Genomic DNA, 14,628 nt, shown 5'->3' on the forward strand with positions numbered 1-14,628 from the left:
GCAAAGCAACGCTTGTTTCTATTCATTATTCAAAATTATTTTTATTAGGGTCAAAGCAGGTACTTTTGTTTGAAATTTATACGAACAAACGAATTTTCCTTGAGAAGAAAATCCAACATTGTTTACGAACGTCAAATGTTAAATCTTTTAGGCAATCAAAGTTCAGTATTCCAAATAAAAAAGCAATTCGAAATGAAAACATTATAAAAACGATTAGGAAAATCAAACGAAAGATAACCGTCTTACGCCTTAACTCAATAAGGGATGGCTTACATTCGCTGAGCGAGAGTTACACTGAACATTTTCACGAAGAACTTTTATAAGAAAGTTTGGACATTTTTTTTAGTTTAGTTACTTACTTTATATTCATTGCCAAACATAAGTAATAACTGCAGATACAATGAATAAAATCGTTTCACGCATAGCCAAAAATTAGGTGTACAAAGTTACGCTTAAACAATAATGCTATGTATAATGCTTTTAAATTATGTATTTTATTGACATTGTTAAATATAAAAAAGTACCTTAAAATAAATAAATGACAAAAAATAGGTATAATCGTAAATAACAAAAAGTTATAATAGAAGAAAAAATCTATAACTGATCTAAAATTAACTAACAAACTAACTATTAAATATATCTTGCATTAAATTGTATCAGTCAATAATTTTCAACCCTTTTTCCAACATATTTTTAACTTTCAAAGAAACTAGCATAAGCTGATAATAAAAATATTTATTTAATCCCGTGCTTTTCAAGGTGAGACTATATTATTTAAAAAATAAAGCGCTGTTATGTAAGCCGTCCTTAATGTAGAAATTTATCCAATTAAACTTCGTCTCTTTGATAAAAGATTTGCATATTTAGAATTCTCTATTTACTTATCAGCTTGTAGGGATAAATAAATTAGATAAAAGAATATTATTTTTTAACAAAAGTATTCAAGGGTTATTTACTTATTTATTCCTCCAAAAGGCCTTTGTCCTGCAGTGGACATCCATCGGCTGAAAATCATGACGATGATGATTAGCCCCTAACTCAAAAAGAAGGGTTATAAGTTGATGAATAACGTCATATCATCAAGATATCAATGAATCAATTAATCTGGAGTAGGTATCTATTAATCACGTAAAACAATCACCAACATCAATACTATACAGAATTCAGTTGTCTGTCGTTTCATTGGCTGTCATAAAATGGGGTGTAAAATAGAATATTTTACGATGGCGCAGTAAAAAAAGGTGCGACACGTAATAAAAAGCACCTTTGAAAGTTTTATTTCGCGACTATAGACGGGAATTAATGTCCCTCCTCAATATTATCTTTACGATGTTCTTAAGATGCTGAAATGTCAATTTAAGATGCGACAAAATGTTATGAAGAAGCTGTAAAATACTTTTTATAAGCGCCAAATAATAGCTTTTTTAAGAAACCTGAAAGTTTGCCCTCCCTTCATACTCCTACGTACACGTATGGTAAAGATAGGCGCGGTGGATTTACAATACAGAGGTCCCTGGCTGGGCCAATTGAGGTTTTCTTATTTGGTCCATGTTTGGCTCTACCGGCAAAGACGTACCACCGCCAAGCGATTTAGCGTTCCGGTACAATGCCGGTAGAAACCGAAAGGCGTGTGGATTTTCATCCTAATCTTAAGTTAGCCTGCTTCATCTCAGATTGTCATCATCATCATCATCATCTCCTTACCCTTATCCCACTTAAGTGGGGTCGGAAAAATATGTCAATCTTTTCCATTCGTCTCTATTACTCGTCAACTCATCATCCACTCCTTTTACACACATGTCCTCTTTCACACAATCCAACCATCTCTTCTTTGGCCTTCCTCTCCTCTTATGTACTTCCACTTGAACATTCAACATTTTTCTAGTAATATGACTTTCCTCTCTACGCATTACATGTCCATACCAAACTAACCTTCATCTTGATTTGGTAGGGAACAGGAATATTGGTTATATTCAAAAGATATGGCAAATATTCTTTAAAAAAAGACCGCAAAGTCAGGAGATTTACTGGTTCACCAAATGTTGCAAAATTTCAAAGTTTTGATTGAAAAGTTTGCAAGTTTGTTGATGTTTCATAGGATTACATAAATCCTAAGATTCTTTATATTTCCCGAGTGGATAAAGTTCGTAGCAACTGCAGTATTGTAATTATTTACCTGTTTACTGACCACTTTAAACTACATGTTTACGTACTCAAAGTTATAGCCACGAAGGAAATATCCATTATAAAATATAATGCCGCGTGCTATTTTTGTGAAATGCCTTCTAGAAAATTCTGCAAAGCTTTTGAAAAGCTCCGATCAAGATGCTGGTATTTGATCGAAGTTTTAAAGCTTGCTTTGTATGGAAGCTAAGTAGGAAACATATACATTGGATTACTGAGTGCCTTGTAGTGCAATGGTTAAGCTACGTAGCTTCATTTTACGAGGTTTGGGGCTGGGCCAGTAAAATTTCCCGTAAAAAATTAGAGGCCGGAATAGGGAAGCTCACGGGAACGGGAACTACGAAGGTGAAACTGCGAGGGATCGGGAAGTACTTTATATGCTTATAATGATAGCTGAACATACAATGAACCCATAACAATATTTTTCGCTGACCGCGTATGGCTAGCTTATGGTGAATAGCCCTGCATTCTGTAAAGTTACAGCGATGTGACAAAGCATATTTCCATGGCAATTTTCTTGTCATTATTTTTGACATCCCATAGAAGTAAAGTTCAAATTCTAATGAAAACTTGTTATAGGCGAATATTCGTCGTCATCAACCCATATTCGGCTCACTGCTGAGCTCGAGTCTCCTCTCAGAATGAGAGGGGTTAGGCCAATAGTCTACCACGCTGGCCCAATGCGGATTGGTAGACTTCACACACGCAGAGAATTAAGATAATTCTCTGGTATGCAGGTTTCTTCACGATGTTTTCCTTCACCGATTGAGACACATGATATTTAATTTCTTAAAATGCACACAACTGAAAAGTTGGGAGGTGCATGCCCCGGATCGGATTCGAACCCGCACCCTCCAGAATCGGATGCAGAGGTCATATCCACTGAGCTATCACGGCTCAGGCGAATATTACATCTATAAAATAAGGGTATGACATCCCAGATTTCAGATCGCATCATTCTTGCATCACTGTATAAGAAAAAGAAAAATGACCTCTGAAGAAAATCCAACCCTACCCTTTCCAAACAAACCCAACCCTATCCTTTCATACTCTTTTACTTTTACTTATCTCCCATACCCTATTTCTCATAGAATTCCTGTTGCGAAAATGGATAATAATATTAATAAAGCCGGCACGAAAAACGATGACAGCAAAAATGTGAACACGAAAACGTTTAGGGGCGCCATAAACAAAATCTCATTTAGAGATCAAAGTACGTACCAACACAGCCTGGGGCATATTAAAACCGCTTTTCATTAGGCCAAATTTACATGTTAAACATACCTAGCGTTTACACTAAGTCTTAATAGGTATAGGCCCTTCTTATTAAATGAATCTACATATTAATAAACGGCAAGTAAGCGCGGCTTATATTCACTACTATCGCGGACGCCCGCGACTTCGTCCGCGTGAAACTCGATGTAAACTTTCAACTACCCCTACCCTACCCCTAACCTACCCCTACCCTAAAAAATGGTTGCTGTGCCTCATTCTACATAGATAGGTATAGTGTGTGGTCTGTGTGTGTTGGACTTTTTTGTAGATATTTATAAAATCTACAATTAATTAGAACATTGTATGGTTCTATCTTTTATAGTTTAGGCAGCGTGCGTTAATAAGTAACTTTTCTGGTTGATTTTTTACACCTTGTGTCCAAAAAACCTAAATATCCCAAGGAACCCTATTTTTTCCTATATAAAATTTAGCCTATGTTAGGTACTTGTGGATAATGTAGCTTTCGAATGGTGAAAGAATTTTTAAAATCGGTTCAGTAGTTTCTGAGCCTATTCATTACAAACAAACAAACAAACATACAAACAAAGTTTTCCTCTTTATAATATTTGTATAGATGTATAGACAAGCCCTTGAACAAAAATTATCTGTGCAATGAACCAACGTGAATAATATATCAGAAAATAACTCTGACAACTATGCCGTCATTTCTGAGCGGTACAGTGGTGAGTACGCGAGTGAATGGAATTTCTCAGGTACAAATGATGAATTACGACTAATTATAATTGTATGGCTTTGTAGTGTTAAAGATGATTAAAAGTAAATGTCGAAAATCCTAGTGCCGTACTGGTGCCGGAAGTCAGAACAAACTTTTAATTGTCGACAATTGCAGAAGCAAAATAGGTCATTTATTACTGCACGGTATTTGTGCAATTCCTTTTGTACACATATACAGGTACTTTACCCGTAAACGCCGTACATTTTTCCAGCGCAGAAGTCGAGATATAAGAGTCGCAAGCCTTACTCTTCACTCGCGTATTCACCTGTACCGCTCAGAAATGTCGGCACAGTGCTCAGAGTTATTTTCTTATATAGTAACAGCCTTCTAAGCGTTATTCTTGTTGGTTCATTTCACATGTAATTTATGTTCAAGGGCTTGTAGTCTATTAGGAATCGATTTCTCATATATAGCCCCCGGTATGAAAAAATATGGGCAGTAAAATTCGATAAACGAATGATAGCGTTACGTTTTTGTGCGCAACCTATTCTGCGCACTTTTCACCGAGCGCTGTTGGCGGGCGCGCACGCCGCATCCTATGTTGCCTCCTATTTAAAAAATCGCAAGTTGAATGTAAGAGAATGAGCGTGAGAGTGTGAGTGTAAGTCGGTGAGTGCGTGTGTGTGTGTATGAGAAAGAGGATGGACGTGTGTGTGTGTGTTTTCGGGCATAATCGGGATTTGTTGTGTTGTGTGCGTATTTGTATTAGTTCCATTTATGTTTAACTTATTATCTTTTATCACTGCATGTTTTCCACTAAGCCGGACTGATCTCAACTTTTGGTGTTCCTTTTTTCTTCAAGTTCTTGTCTTGAGAGAAATGGTGAGATATATTTCGTCATTCTCTTACTGATTAATTCGATTACTAGTGGACGCATGTATCGTACATATTGTGTGCTGCTGACAACATACACCTATTTAGACGGTCGATCTGACAGAGTAAACTCCATTCGTGCGTAGGAACTGACACACACTTTTTTTTTCAGTATTCTCTAGTCTTTAATTTTCTTTCTACAGTTTTCAAAGGAAACACGGAACTAAGTGGCATTATATCGTGCTAACTATTAACGATTATTATTCTTTTCTTTTTCTCTTCCTTTGTCCTTTCTTCCCTTCCCATATTTTTTTTATTATTTACAAGTTAGCCCTTGACTACAATCTCACCTGAGGGTAAGTGATGATGCAGTTTAAGATGAAAGCGGGCTAACTTGATAGGATGATTAAAATCACACCCGTTTCGGTTTCTACACGACATCGTACCGGAACGCTAAATCGCTCGGCGGAAAGTCTTTGCCGGTAGGGTCGTAACTAGCCACGGCCGAAGCTTCCCACCAACCAGACTTGGGCCAATTAAGAAAACCTCAATCGGCCGGGGTTCGAACCCAGGACCTCCGTCTTGTAAATCCGTCAAATGAGGCCAGAATAATCTATACTAATATTATAACCCTGAAGAGTTTGTTTGTTTGTTTGTTTGATTGAACGCGCTAATCTCAAGAACTACTGGTCCTATTTGAAAAAATATTTCAGTGATAGATAGCCCATTTATCGAGGAAGGCTATAGGCTATATATTATCCCCGTATTCCTACAGGAACGGGAACCACGCGGGTAAAACCGCGCGGCGTTAGCTAGTTAGATATATTAGGGTACTAAATAGGTACTTATAAAAATCTCCTTAAATGTAGGGAAAAGTTATTTGCATGAATTACGCTATAGACCGCAGTACGCGCTGTTTAGTGATAATTATAAATTAGTACACTATCGAGCGAGTATGCCGCACTTGTTGGCAGATAGCTCGGGCGAGACAGGGGCATGAGGGGTAAGAGCGGGGGGAGACCCACCAAACGAGCGACCCAACACGTTCGAATTCCCGTTCAGTGACCTCATACTAGCGCGCCGCGCCGCTCGCAAGACAAGATGGCCGATTGCAACCACGTCGTCTTCCCGCGTAAACTATTAAAAAAATTCATCCTACTCTACAAAGAGCTATCTTGTTTATGGGACAGGAAATGTTTATTGTACAAAAACAGGAAGAAAAGACACGAGGGTATAACAAAATTGACGGAATTGGTGCAGGAATACGAGCCAACGGCGACTAGAGTGCACGTTTTGAGGAAGATAGAGAGTTTGCGCGCTTGCATGAGGCGCGAACACAAGAAGGTGCAAGACAGTCGCATGCAGGCGAGCAGTCTTGAAGAAGTGTATACACCGCATCTATGGTATTACGATTTGTTGTCGTTCGTCGTTGGTGTAGACGGGAATTATGAGAAACAACAGTCTCCGGAACCGGTAAATATGATTTTTTTTTAATTTCTAAGACGCTTTAATTAGCTTCACTGGTATTGTAACTACTAGCTGACGCCGCGCGGTTTCACCCTCGTGGTTCTCGTTCCCGTAAGAGTACGGGGATAATACATAGCCTATGGACTTCCTCGATAAATTATCTATCTAACACTGAAAGATTTTTTCAAATCGGACCATTAGTTCCTGAGATTAGCGCGTTCAATCAAACAGACAAACAAGAAATAACAAACTCTTCAGCTTTATATATTAGTATAGAGTAAGTATAGGTGTATGTACGAAAATCTTGGAATCTCAATTTGATCCCTTCCCGGTCTTCGATTAGAATGAAATTTTGCACACGCTCTGAGTTCTGATGACAATCATGATTAACTAAACGTCATTACAAATCCAATATGGCGGACTGGCTGTTTGAAATCCACCCCCATGATATGGATATCAAATGAAAGGGTTTGCTGTCAGGAATACGAAAAAAATTGCCACGTTACTTAAATCCAATATTTGTAATTTTTAGTGCGTGCTAAAAGCGTGTGTCTTAGTTTTTTAAACTATATAAAGTTATTGTTTATGAAGGTATTTAAATTTAACAAATCGGCTCTTTGGTAGGTTGTAGGTATTTAAATACACCATACTAAAATACAAAAAAAAACTCGTCTGAACCGATTTTAATGGGATTTTATCTTAATGAATAAGTTATTGAGGATATTTATTTACCCAGAATTACTCTAGAATCGCGATTTATTTGCGAATTTACGGCCTCCATGACGCAGTAGCATGTGCGATTGATTTACAAGACAGGTCCTGGGTTCGATCCCCGGCTGAGCCGATTGAGATTTTCTTAATTGGTCTACCCTGCCGGCAATACCGCCTAGCTATTTAGCATTGGTAAGATGTCGTGTAGAAACCGAAAGGGGTGTGGATTTTCATCCTCCTCCTAACAAGTTAGCTCGCTTCCATCTTAGATTGCATCATCACTTACCATCAGGTGAGATTGTAGTAAAGGGCTAGCTTGTATTTTTTACAAATTATTGCAGACAAATTCACGACCCGCTAGTAGATAGTTAATAAAATTACAGCTTTCTAATACAGCGAAACTGTAAAAATTTCTTGACTACGGAACCCTAAAAAGCAACTTCGCATTGAAGCCACGGGTACACTATGTAATATAGAAAAGTTGCCCCAGCCTCCATTCTAAAAAACGAACTTTTCCAATCAAATTCATCTCCCGTCGGCTCAGCTATGCGCCAATTTATCCCGAGCAATCTCAATCTATCTCGTCGTTTAAATATTGATTGATAATCTCGCTCCCAGCTCAATTGAATGAATGGAACTATTCTATTTATCTGATTATTATATTTCACTAGCTGACCCGATAGACTTGCTTTTTTTTAAAGAAATAAGCTCGCGCTTGACCTCGATCTCACCTGATGGTAAGTGTAGATGTGGCCTAAGGTGAAACTCGCTTGCCTAGAAGATTCGCTGTCATCTTAAAGATGCCCAGGTTATAAGAATTAGGAAATTCTGACTTCGGGAGAGAGTTCCATAGCCTAGCCATGCGCAGAAGCAAATCGCTTTGTACTAGTTCTAGTGTGTTAATCTGGGGTGTTATCTATCTAAGTTTTAAATTCCAACCAAAAACTGTAGTTGCGGCGTTATAGAGTAACCAACATCCAGAAATACATACAAACTTTCGCGTTTATAATATTAGTAGGATTAGTAGTATCCTTAATAAACAACATACGAGGGTATATATTTTTGACGCGGGATCTCGCAGTATAGTAAAATACCGTCGCTAACTGCCACCACATTTATAATCGCTTGTCAATAATGCAATAGGCAGGCAATCCATCTGGCGGAAGCGAATCGATTCTCAGCCCTAATAGCTCGATCATTGAAGGCGGCTGTATTCAACGCTGAATTCAAATACATGTGAGAATTTGTATTTTTAACCAACTTAAAAAAGTCGAGTTCAATTCATTAGAATTTTTTATTTTGGTATGGTTTGAACTATCCGAAGACTCGTAAGCCTTTTGGTTTTGGTTAATTCTTTTTTTGTTTAAACTACTGATAGGAGAGCCGTGATAGCTCAGTGGATATGACCTCTGCCTCCGAATCCGGTCCGGGCATGCACCTCCAACTTTTCAGTTGTGTGCCTTTTAAGAAATTAAATATCACGTGTCTCTAACGGTGAAGGAAAAACATCGTGAGGAAAGCTGCATATTTAAGATTTTTTTTTGATTCTCTACGTGTGTGAAGTGTGCCAATCCGCATTGGGCCAGCGTGGAGGACTATTAGCTTAACTAACCCCTCACACTTTGAGAGGAGACTCGTGCTTAAAAGTAAGCCGAATATGGGTTGATAATGATGAATGATTATGATTTGATTCTGGAGAAATCGAGAGTAGGTATTCCAATTTTATTATATAATGTAAGTGATTTGGGTTTCTTTACTCGGGCAATTGCTTTTTTATTTTTTTATTAGAAATAAAAGGTCAGTATTCCACGATTTTTATGAGGCTTTCACTCAAAGGAGGTTAATGGTTTGGCTGTTCATCTCGGAAAAGTCCAAATCAGCAATTTTTTTATGAAATAAGTGCACTCACATGGGTGTAGCTTCTGTGCTGCTATGTACTTCTCCAGCTTCCTCCTCAGCACGATCTCGGCGCCGTAGCGTCCCACGGACCCGTTGTCCACCAGCAGGAAGTATGCATGCCTGTTGTTCAGCACCGCTAACTTCGATCTGCAAACAATAGGGATGATGACAGTTTTTTTAATCTATACTAATATTATGAAGCTGAAGAGTTTGTTTGTTTGTTTGATTGATAAAAATAATCGCTAATCTCAGGAACTACTGGTCCGATTTGAAAAATTCTTTCAATGTTAGATATTCTCCCCGTATTCCTACGGGAACGGGAACCACGCGGGTGAAACCGTGCGTTGTCAGCTAGTTGTAAATAAATTAGAAGTATGCTATTAGTAAAGCAATTTTATAAAAGGAACAGTGTATCTGCGATCATTACTTTCGAAACTACAGGGATTTAAAGGGTCAGATTTTCGGCGCTACCGCGGATCCCTGAAAACGCCCCATACAAAATGACGACGATGACAAATGATTTGATGATGTCGTAGGTGCATACTGGTCGTTAGATTTGTTAGATTTAGATTCTAGTTCCCGTACAGGGATAATATATAGCCTTCATCGATAAATGAGCTATCTGAAAGAATTTTTCAAATCGGACGAGTAGTTCTTGAGATTAGCGCGTTCAAGCAAACAAACAAACAAACTATTCAGCTTTATAATAACAGTAAACATTCGGATAAATAACGTCAATATTAATTAATTAGTACATAAAAAACAAAGATTGATTTGTTAGCAATGCCGCAAATCTGACCCATTAAATCCCTGTAACTTTGAAAGTAATGATTGCAGATAGCCTGTTACTTTTACAAAATTGTATATTACATACATATATATTCTTAATTTTATACAAAACTGTTAGGTAGGTATCATCTCTTATACATTCTACTCATAGATAATGGTTCATGGTTGGTGTAAGTGTAAAACTCAATCCGCATGGGAGCTTATATCGAAAATGTTGCATAATATCTCAATCTCTCTATAAATTGTTTTATTGGTGTAAGGAATATTCGTTTATATAGATCTACAAAAAAGACCGCGGCAATATAATTATTTTTGGCTGATGTGAGGCTTCGGCCGTGGCTAGTCACCCTAACGACAAAGACGTACCGCCAAACAATTTAGCGTTCCGGTACGACGTCGTGTAGAAACCAAAGGGGAATGTGGATTTCATCCTCCTCCTAACAAGTTAGCCCGCTTCCATCTTAGACTGCATCATCACATACCATCACTAACTTGCAAATAATAAAAAAAAAATGAAGGATACTTTACTATAATTCAATTAAAAAGATGGTTACGTAAAATAACTCTCTAAAAAGTCGTTTTCCGCAGGCGAAGTCGCGGGCGTCGCTAGTTTATAACATTCCTGAAAACCTTGGGAATTTGGTTTTCAGTATGTTTATAATATTCCTGAAAACCTTGTTTTTGAATTTTCATAATTACAAAATCAATTCTTGAATATGATGCTATTTCAACCATTTCAGGAGCTAGATGAAGATGGGGAAGAACAAGATCTAGAGGACTCGTACGACGACTCGCAAGGCTACCAGCACTACAGTAGCAGTCAGCCTATGGTGGAAGTGGCAGGTACTCCTATGCAGAAGCAGTACATGGGCTTTGATGACGACAAGTCCAAGAGACATTGCACGGAGGTCGACGATGAATATGATGCGATTGGTACGTTGCAATTAAAATCTTCAATCTTCTCGCAAACTTCTATCAGCAAAAATAAAAGAGAAATTATACCAACCAAAAAATTAATGTATTTTTTCTTGTATCTATCTACCTATGTATATTTTCTCTTGCATTTCGTATCCCTTAACGCTAAATGTGAAACTCAAAAACTCGACAATCGTGGTGTACAAATAGATGTAGATTAGAAACTACAGACTTTAAAGACAATCTTTACCGTTTCGGTCAGCCAAAATCATCAGAAAATAATATGGATTATTTCCATTGACCTCTTATAATAAAAGGACGCAAAATCATGAAGAAAAAAACGTCACTTAAAACTGTCTGTCTGGTTTTGGCAGTTTTAGAATGGGGATGATGACTAGGTTTGAATATATTGATTTTTATGATACATTCGGGTAAATAGGGTCAATGTTAACTAATTTATACTAAAAAAGCAAAGATTGTCTGGATATGTGCAAAATAAATGAGATTATAAAATTTCAAAAACTATTAAATTTTTTTTATCGTAATTAGATGAAAATTCATACAGTTTTAGCTTTCTTACATTAAATGTGACATTTTTTAATATATGAACTATAAAGATAAACGCACAAATAACAAAGATATTAGTAATTTTGTTTGAACGCGCATACAAATCTAACGATCATTACATTGCCTATGACGTCATATTTTCGAGCCATTTTGTATGGGGCGTTTTTCAGGGATCCGCGGCAGCGCCACAAATCCGACCCTTTAAATCCCTGTTGCTCCGAAAGTAATGATCGCAGATACCCTGTTTCTTTTACAAAATTGCTTTACTATTAGTATACTCTTAATTTATATACAATTTAAAAAACTGTCATCATCCCTATTGTTAGTAAAGAAAATTATACCTAAAGGGCTTTAAATATAGTACAATATTCAATAAAATCTCAAATTCAGAGCAAATTCAATCGTAAGTATTGAGTTTAAGGTTGAATTTGCAAATGCGACTACTTGAATTGAGTGCCAAGAAGTTGTGTTTGGCACGTTTATTGGTCGCTGATTGTGTATCCACTTTTAATTAGGAGATCGATGATTTCTTTCAAAATAGCTGCGCTCGTGACTCAAGGAAAGAAATACAAGTTCTTTATTTTGCAACTTTATAACCCTCTTTGTAAATCCCACTGTCAAATGTACAGTGTAAATAGTAAATTCATGATGAAATCAAACTACCTCTCTACAAAAACCAATACACAAAAGAGGTGAAACATATATTTTATGACAACCTCTAAGGGCGAGCATAGACGACTTCTACATACGTAGATACATAGACAAAACGCTCGCGCAGTTGCAACTGCTTCGGGCAGTTGATCAATGGCAGTTTCAAGTTGACTTTGCCTGCAAGAGTAATCCAAGTCTGTTGATTACTGGCCAACTGCTCGAGCTGCCTGAGTAAGGCCGGCCATTTGTATTTAAATGTTGCTTACAGGTATAAACGTCGCAGCGAAACTACGAGCTCTGGCGCCGAACGTTAGAATAATGGCCGAGAAACTAATAAATGACGTACTGTACCAAGCACAGATGAACGCCCTTACCTCTTCCACCACTATATGCGCTGCGGATCCCTTCAAACAAGATATGCTTTGAGTAAATAAAGAGCAAAATTAGCGATAAGAGTTGCGTTTTATTTACTTTAACTATTAGAGAAAATATTCCCATTTTTATAGGAGAACCATTACTTGACATCCAGCGATTTCCTGCAACTAGCTCCCAACTCTGCGTGGTCACGATAACGAATTTTTTGTAACGAATCAAGATTATTTGATTAGCTTGACAACTAATAACTTACGTCTACCTATTTTGGCAGTCTATCTATGTATGCCTGCGCGTATGTTCCACCGTAACATCTAAACTACGCGCGATTAGCGCGTTGCGACCGCTCCGTGACAATATACTACCTCGGTGACGCAATTGCGTGGTAAGGCACGTCGCGCCCTCTGCCGATGAGCTCGTTGGCACCTTCCACAATGCCCCACGGCGCGATACCGATGCTCACGACGCGACCGGCGCGTTGCGACCGCTCCAGTTGTAGTGCATCACCCACTTGTCGCGTTACACCTGTTACAAAACCGTCAACAATCAAAATATGACCATCAGAGCTTCAGCCACTACGAACAATTTTTTTTATAGGATATAATATAGGATTATCACTGCTGCTCAAGGGTCCTAGCCACTTACAGCCAGTGGCTCCCTGTGACACGTTTAATATCGTCAGTCCACTAGGCGGAGGGTCGCTGGGTCGCCATTCCAGCATTCCTTGAAAATCTCTTCGAACTACGGGCCTCGTCCATTGCCATTTCAGCTTTGCGAATCATTGTGGAACTTGATAAGTGGAAACTCATCTATAGATATTATAAAGCTGAAGAGTTTGTTTGTTTGGTTGGTTGAACGCGCTGATCTCAAGAACTACTGGTCCGATTTGAAAAATTCTTTCAGTGTTAGATAGCCCATTTATCGAGGAAGATTATAGGCTATATATAGTATCCCCGTATTCCTACGGGAGCGGGAACCATGCGTGTGAAAACGCGCGGCGTCAACTAGTCTTTTATAAACAGCAACTTCGCAAGGTATGCAAAAAGAACAAAAATGTATTCACTAAATTAAAAAACCAAAATTGTACTGCCGATTGATCGGATTGAAGGCCAAGCCAGTAGAGTGTTAATAGCGAAATAGTAATAGAGATGTCTACTTTGGTCGGCTGTTGATACATGATTGATTGATCCACCCGTGGGAATGACGTATTACTTAAACTGTGGGTAGGTTTACATACATTACATACAACGGAGTTAGTGAATTGATGGTGACACAATGCCTCGGAGAGCACCTTAAACTGTCGGTCTCAGTCATTATCATGATCTTCTACCTAATAGTGATCGATACATTAACAAAAATATCACTCTTATTCTCTTCCCATTGGGGGCAACATGGCGGTTCTAACCTCTTAACATCTTTTGTAGATGTAATAGTGGCTCCATAAAGTAAGCTAATAATGATGTCGATCGTAGATCGTTCGATGGGCCTCGAAGCGTCGCGGAATTGTCATTGGTTTCGCACATTGAGTACGTCATCACTCGCAACACATTTCTCTTTATTCATGTTGTTGTTTTTTTTTTTTATTCTTTACAAGTTAGCCCTTGACTACAATCTCATGGTAAGTGATGATGCAGTCTAAGATGGAAGCGGGCTAAACTTGTTAGGAGGAGGATGAAAATCCACACCCCTTTCGGTTTCTACACGGCATCGTACCGGAACGCTAAATCGCTTGGCGGTACGTCTTTGCCGGTAGGGTGGTAACTAGCCACGGCCGAAGCCTCCCACCAGCCAGACCTGGACAAATTAAGAAAATCTCAATCTGCCCAGCCGGGGATCGAACCCAGGACCTCCGTTATTGTAAATTCACCGCGCATACCACTGCGCCACGGAGGCCGTCAAAAGTTGTGGCTTGTGTTTTTACACTTCAAACACGAAGGCATAATTAAGGGTTTAAAATAAGAATAAACACTAAATACTTTTTTAAGTCCACGTCCACTCACAGCATGCGCTTGTTACGTACTAAGATAAGATGCGCGTGCACGTCTTTGGATAATGGCATAAAATTGTGCGTTCTTTAATATGGATTCCCATCTAACGATCTATATCGATGGTCTAATATATTACTCGAAATCAGATGTAAAGCTTTTCTCACCAGTGTTTGTTCCGCCCGTGAATATCCATGCTCCAGTGGTCTTCGCCGCCTTCAGCAGTCCCTTCCGCAGCACTTTCTTCAGCTTTGGCTGCAGGTC

At 38.4% G+C, this 14,628-nt stretch overlaps 2 protein-coding genes across 2 annotated transcripts in view; one reads left to right on the forward strand and one right to left on the reverse strand.

The window, feature by feature from the left end:
* LOC112047143 (transient receptor potential cation channel trpm) overlaps positions 1 to 14,628 on the reverse strand; it is a gene marked incomplete in the record, with an annotated part of 316,213 nt that overhangs the window by 81,936 nt on the left and 219,649 nt on the right. The window contains 3 exon segments of the mRNA XM_052887808.1: positions 9,096 to 9,232; positions 12,745 to 12,904; positions 14,532 to 14,619. Coding sequence (XP_052743768.1) covers positions 9,096 to 9,232; positions 12,745 to 12,904; positions 14,532 to 14,619 — 385 coding nt within the window.
* On the forward strand, positions 6,065 to 12,460 carry LOC112047145 (uncharacterized). The gene is made up of 3 exons (XM_024084152.2): positions 6,065 to 6,481; positions 10,615 to 10,807; positions 12,276 to 12,460. The coding sequence occupies exons 1-3, from the start codon at positions 6,110 to 6,112 to the stop codon at positions 12,431 to 12,433; spliced, it is 723 nt and encodes a 240-aa protein (XP_023939920.2). The 5' UTR covers positions 6,065 to 6,109; the 3' UTR covers positions 12,434 to 12,460.

The sequence above is a fragment of the Bicyclus anynana genome, chromosome 20, assembly GCF_947172395.1.
Source record: "Bicyclus anynana chromosome 20, ilBicAnyn1.1, whole genome shotgun sequence".
In the NCBI taxonomy this organism is placed as follows: Eukaryota; Metazoa; Arthropoda; class Insecta; order Lepidoptera; family Nymphalidae; genus Bicyclus; species Bicyclus anynana.

Coding starts and splice junctions, on each gene's coding strand:
- LOC112047145 (XM_024084152.2), top strand. CDS start 6,110: ATGGCCGATTGCAACCACGTCGTCTTCCCGCGTAAACTATTAAAAAAA. Junction 6,482..10,614: donor AACAACAGTCTCCGGAACCG/GTAAATATGATT, acceptor CAACCATTTCAG/GAGCTAGATGAAGATGGGGA. Junction 10,808..12,275: donor CGATGAATATGATGCGATTG/GTACGTTGCAAT, acceptor TGTTGCTTACAG/GTATAAACGTCGCAGCGAAA.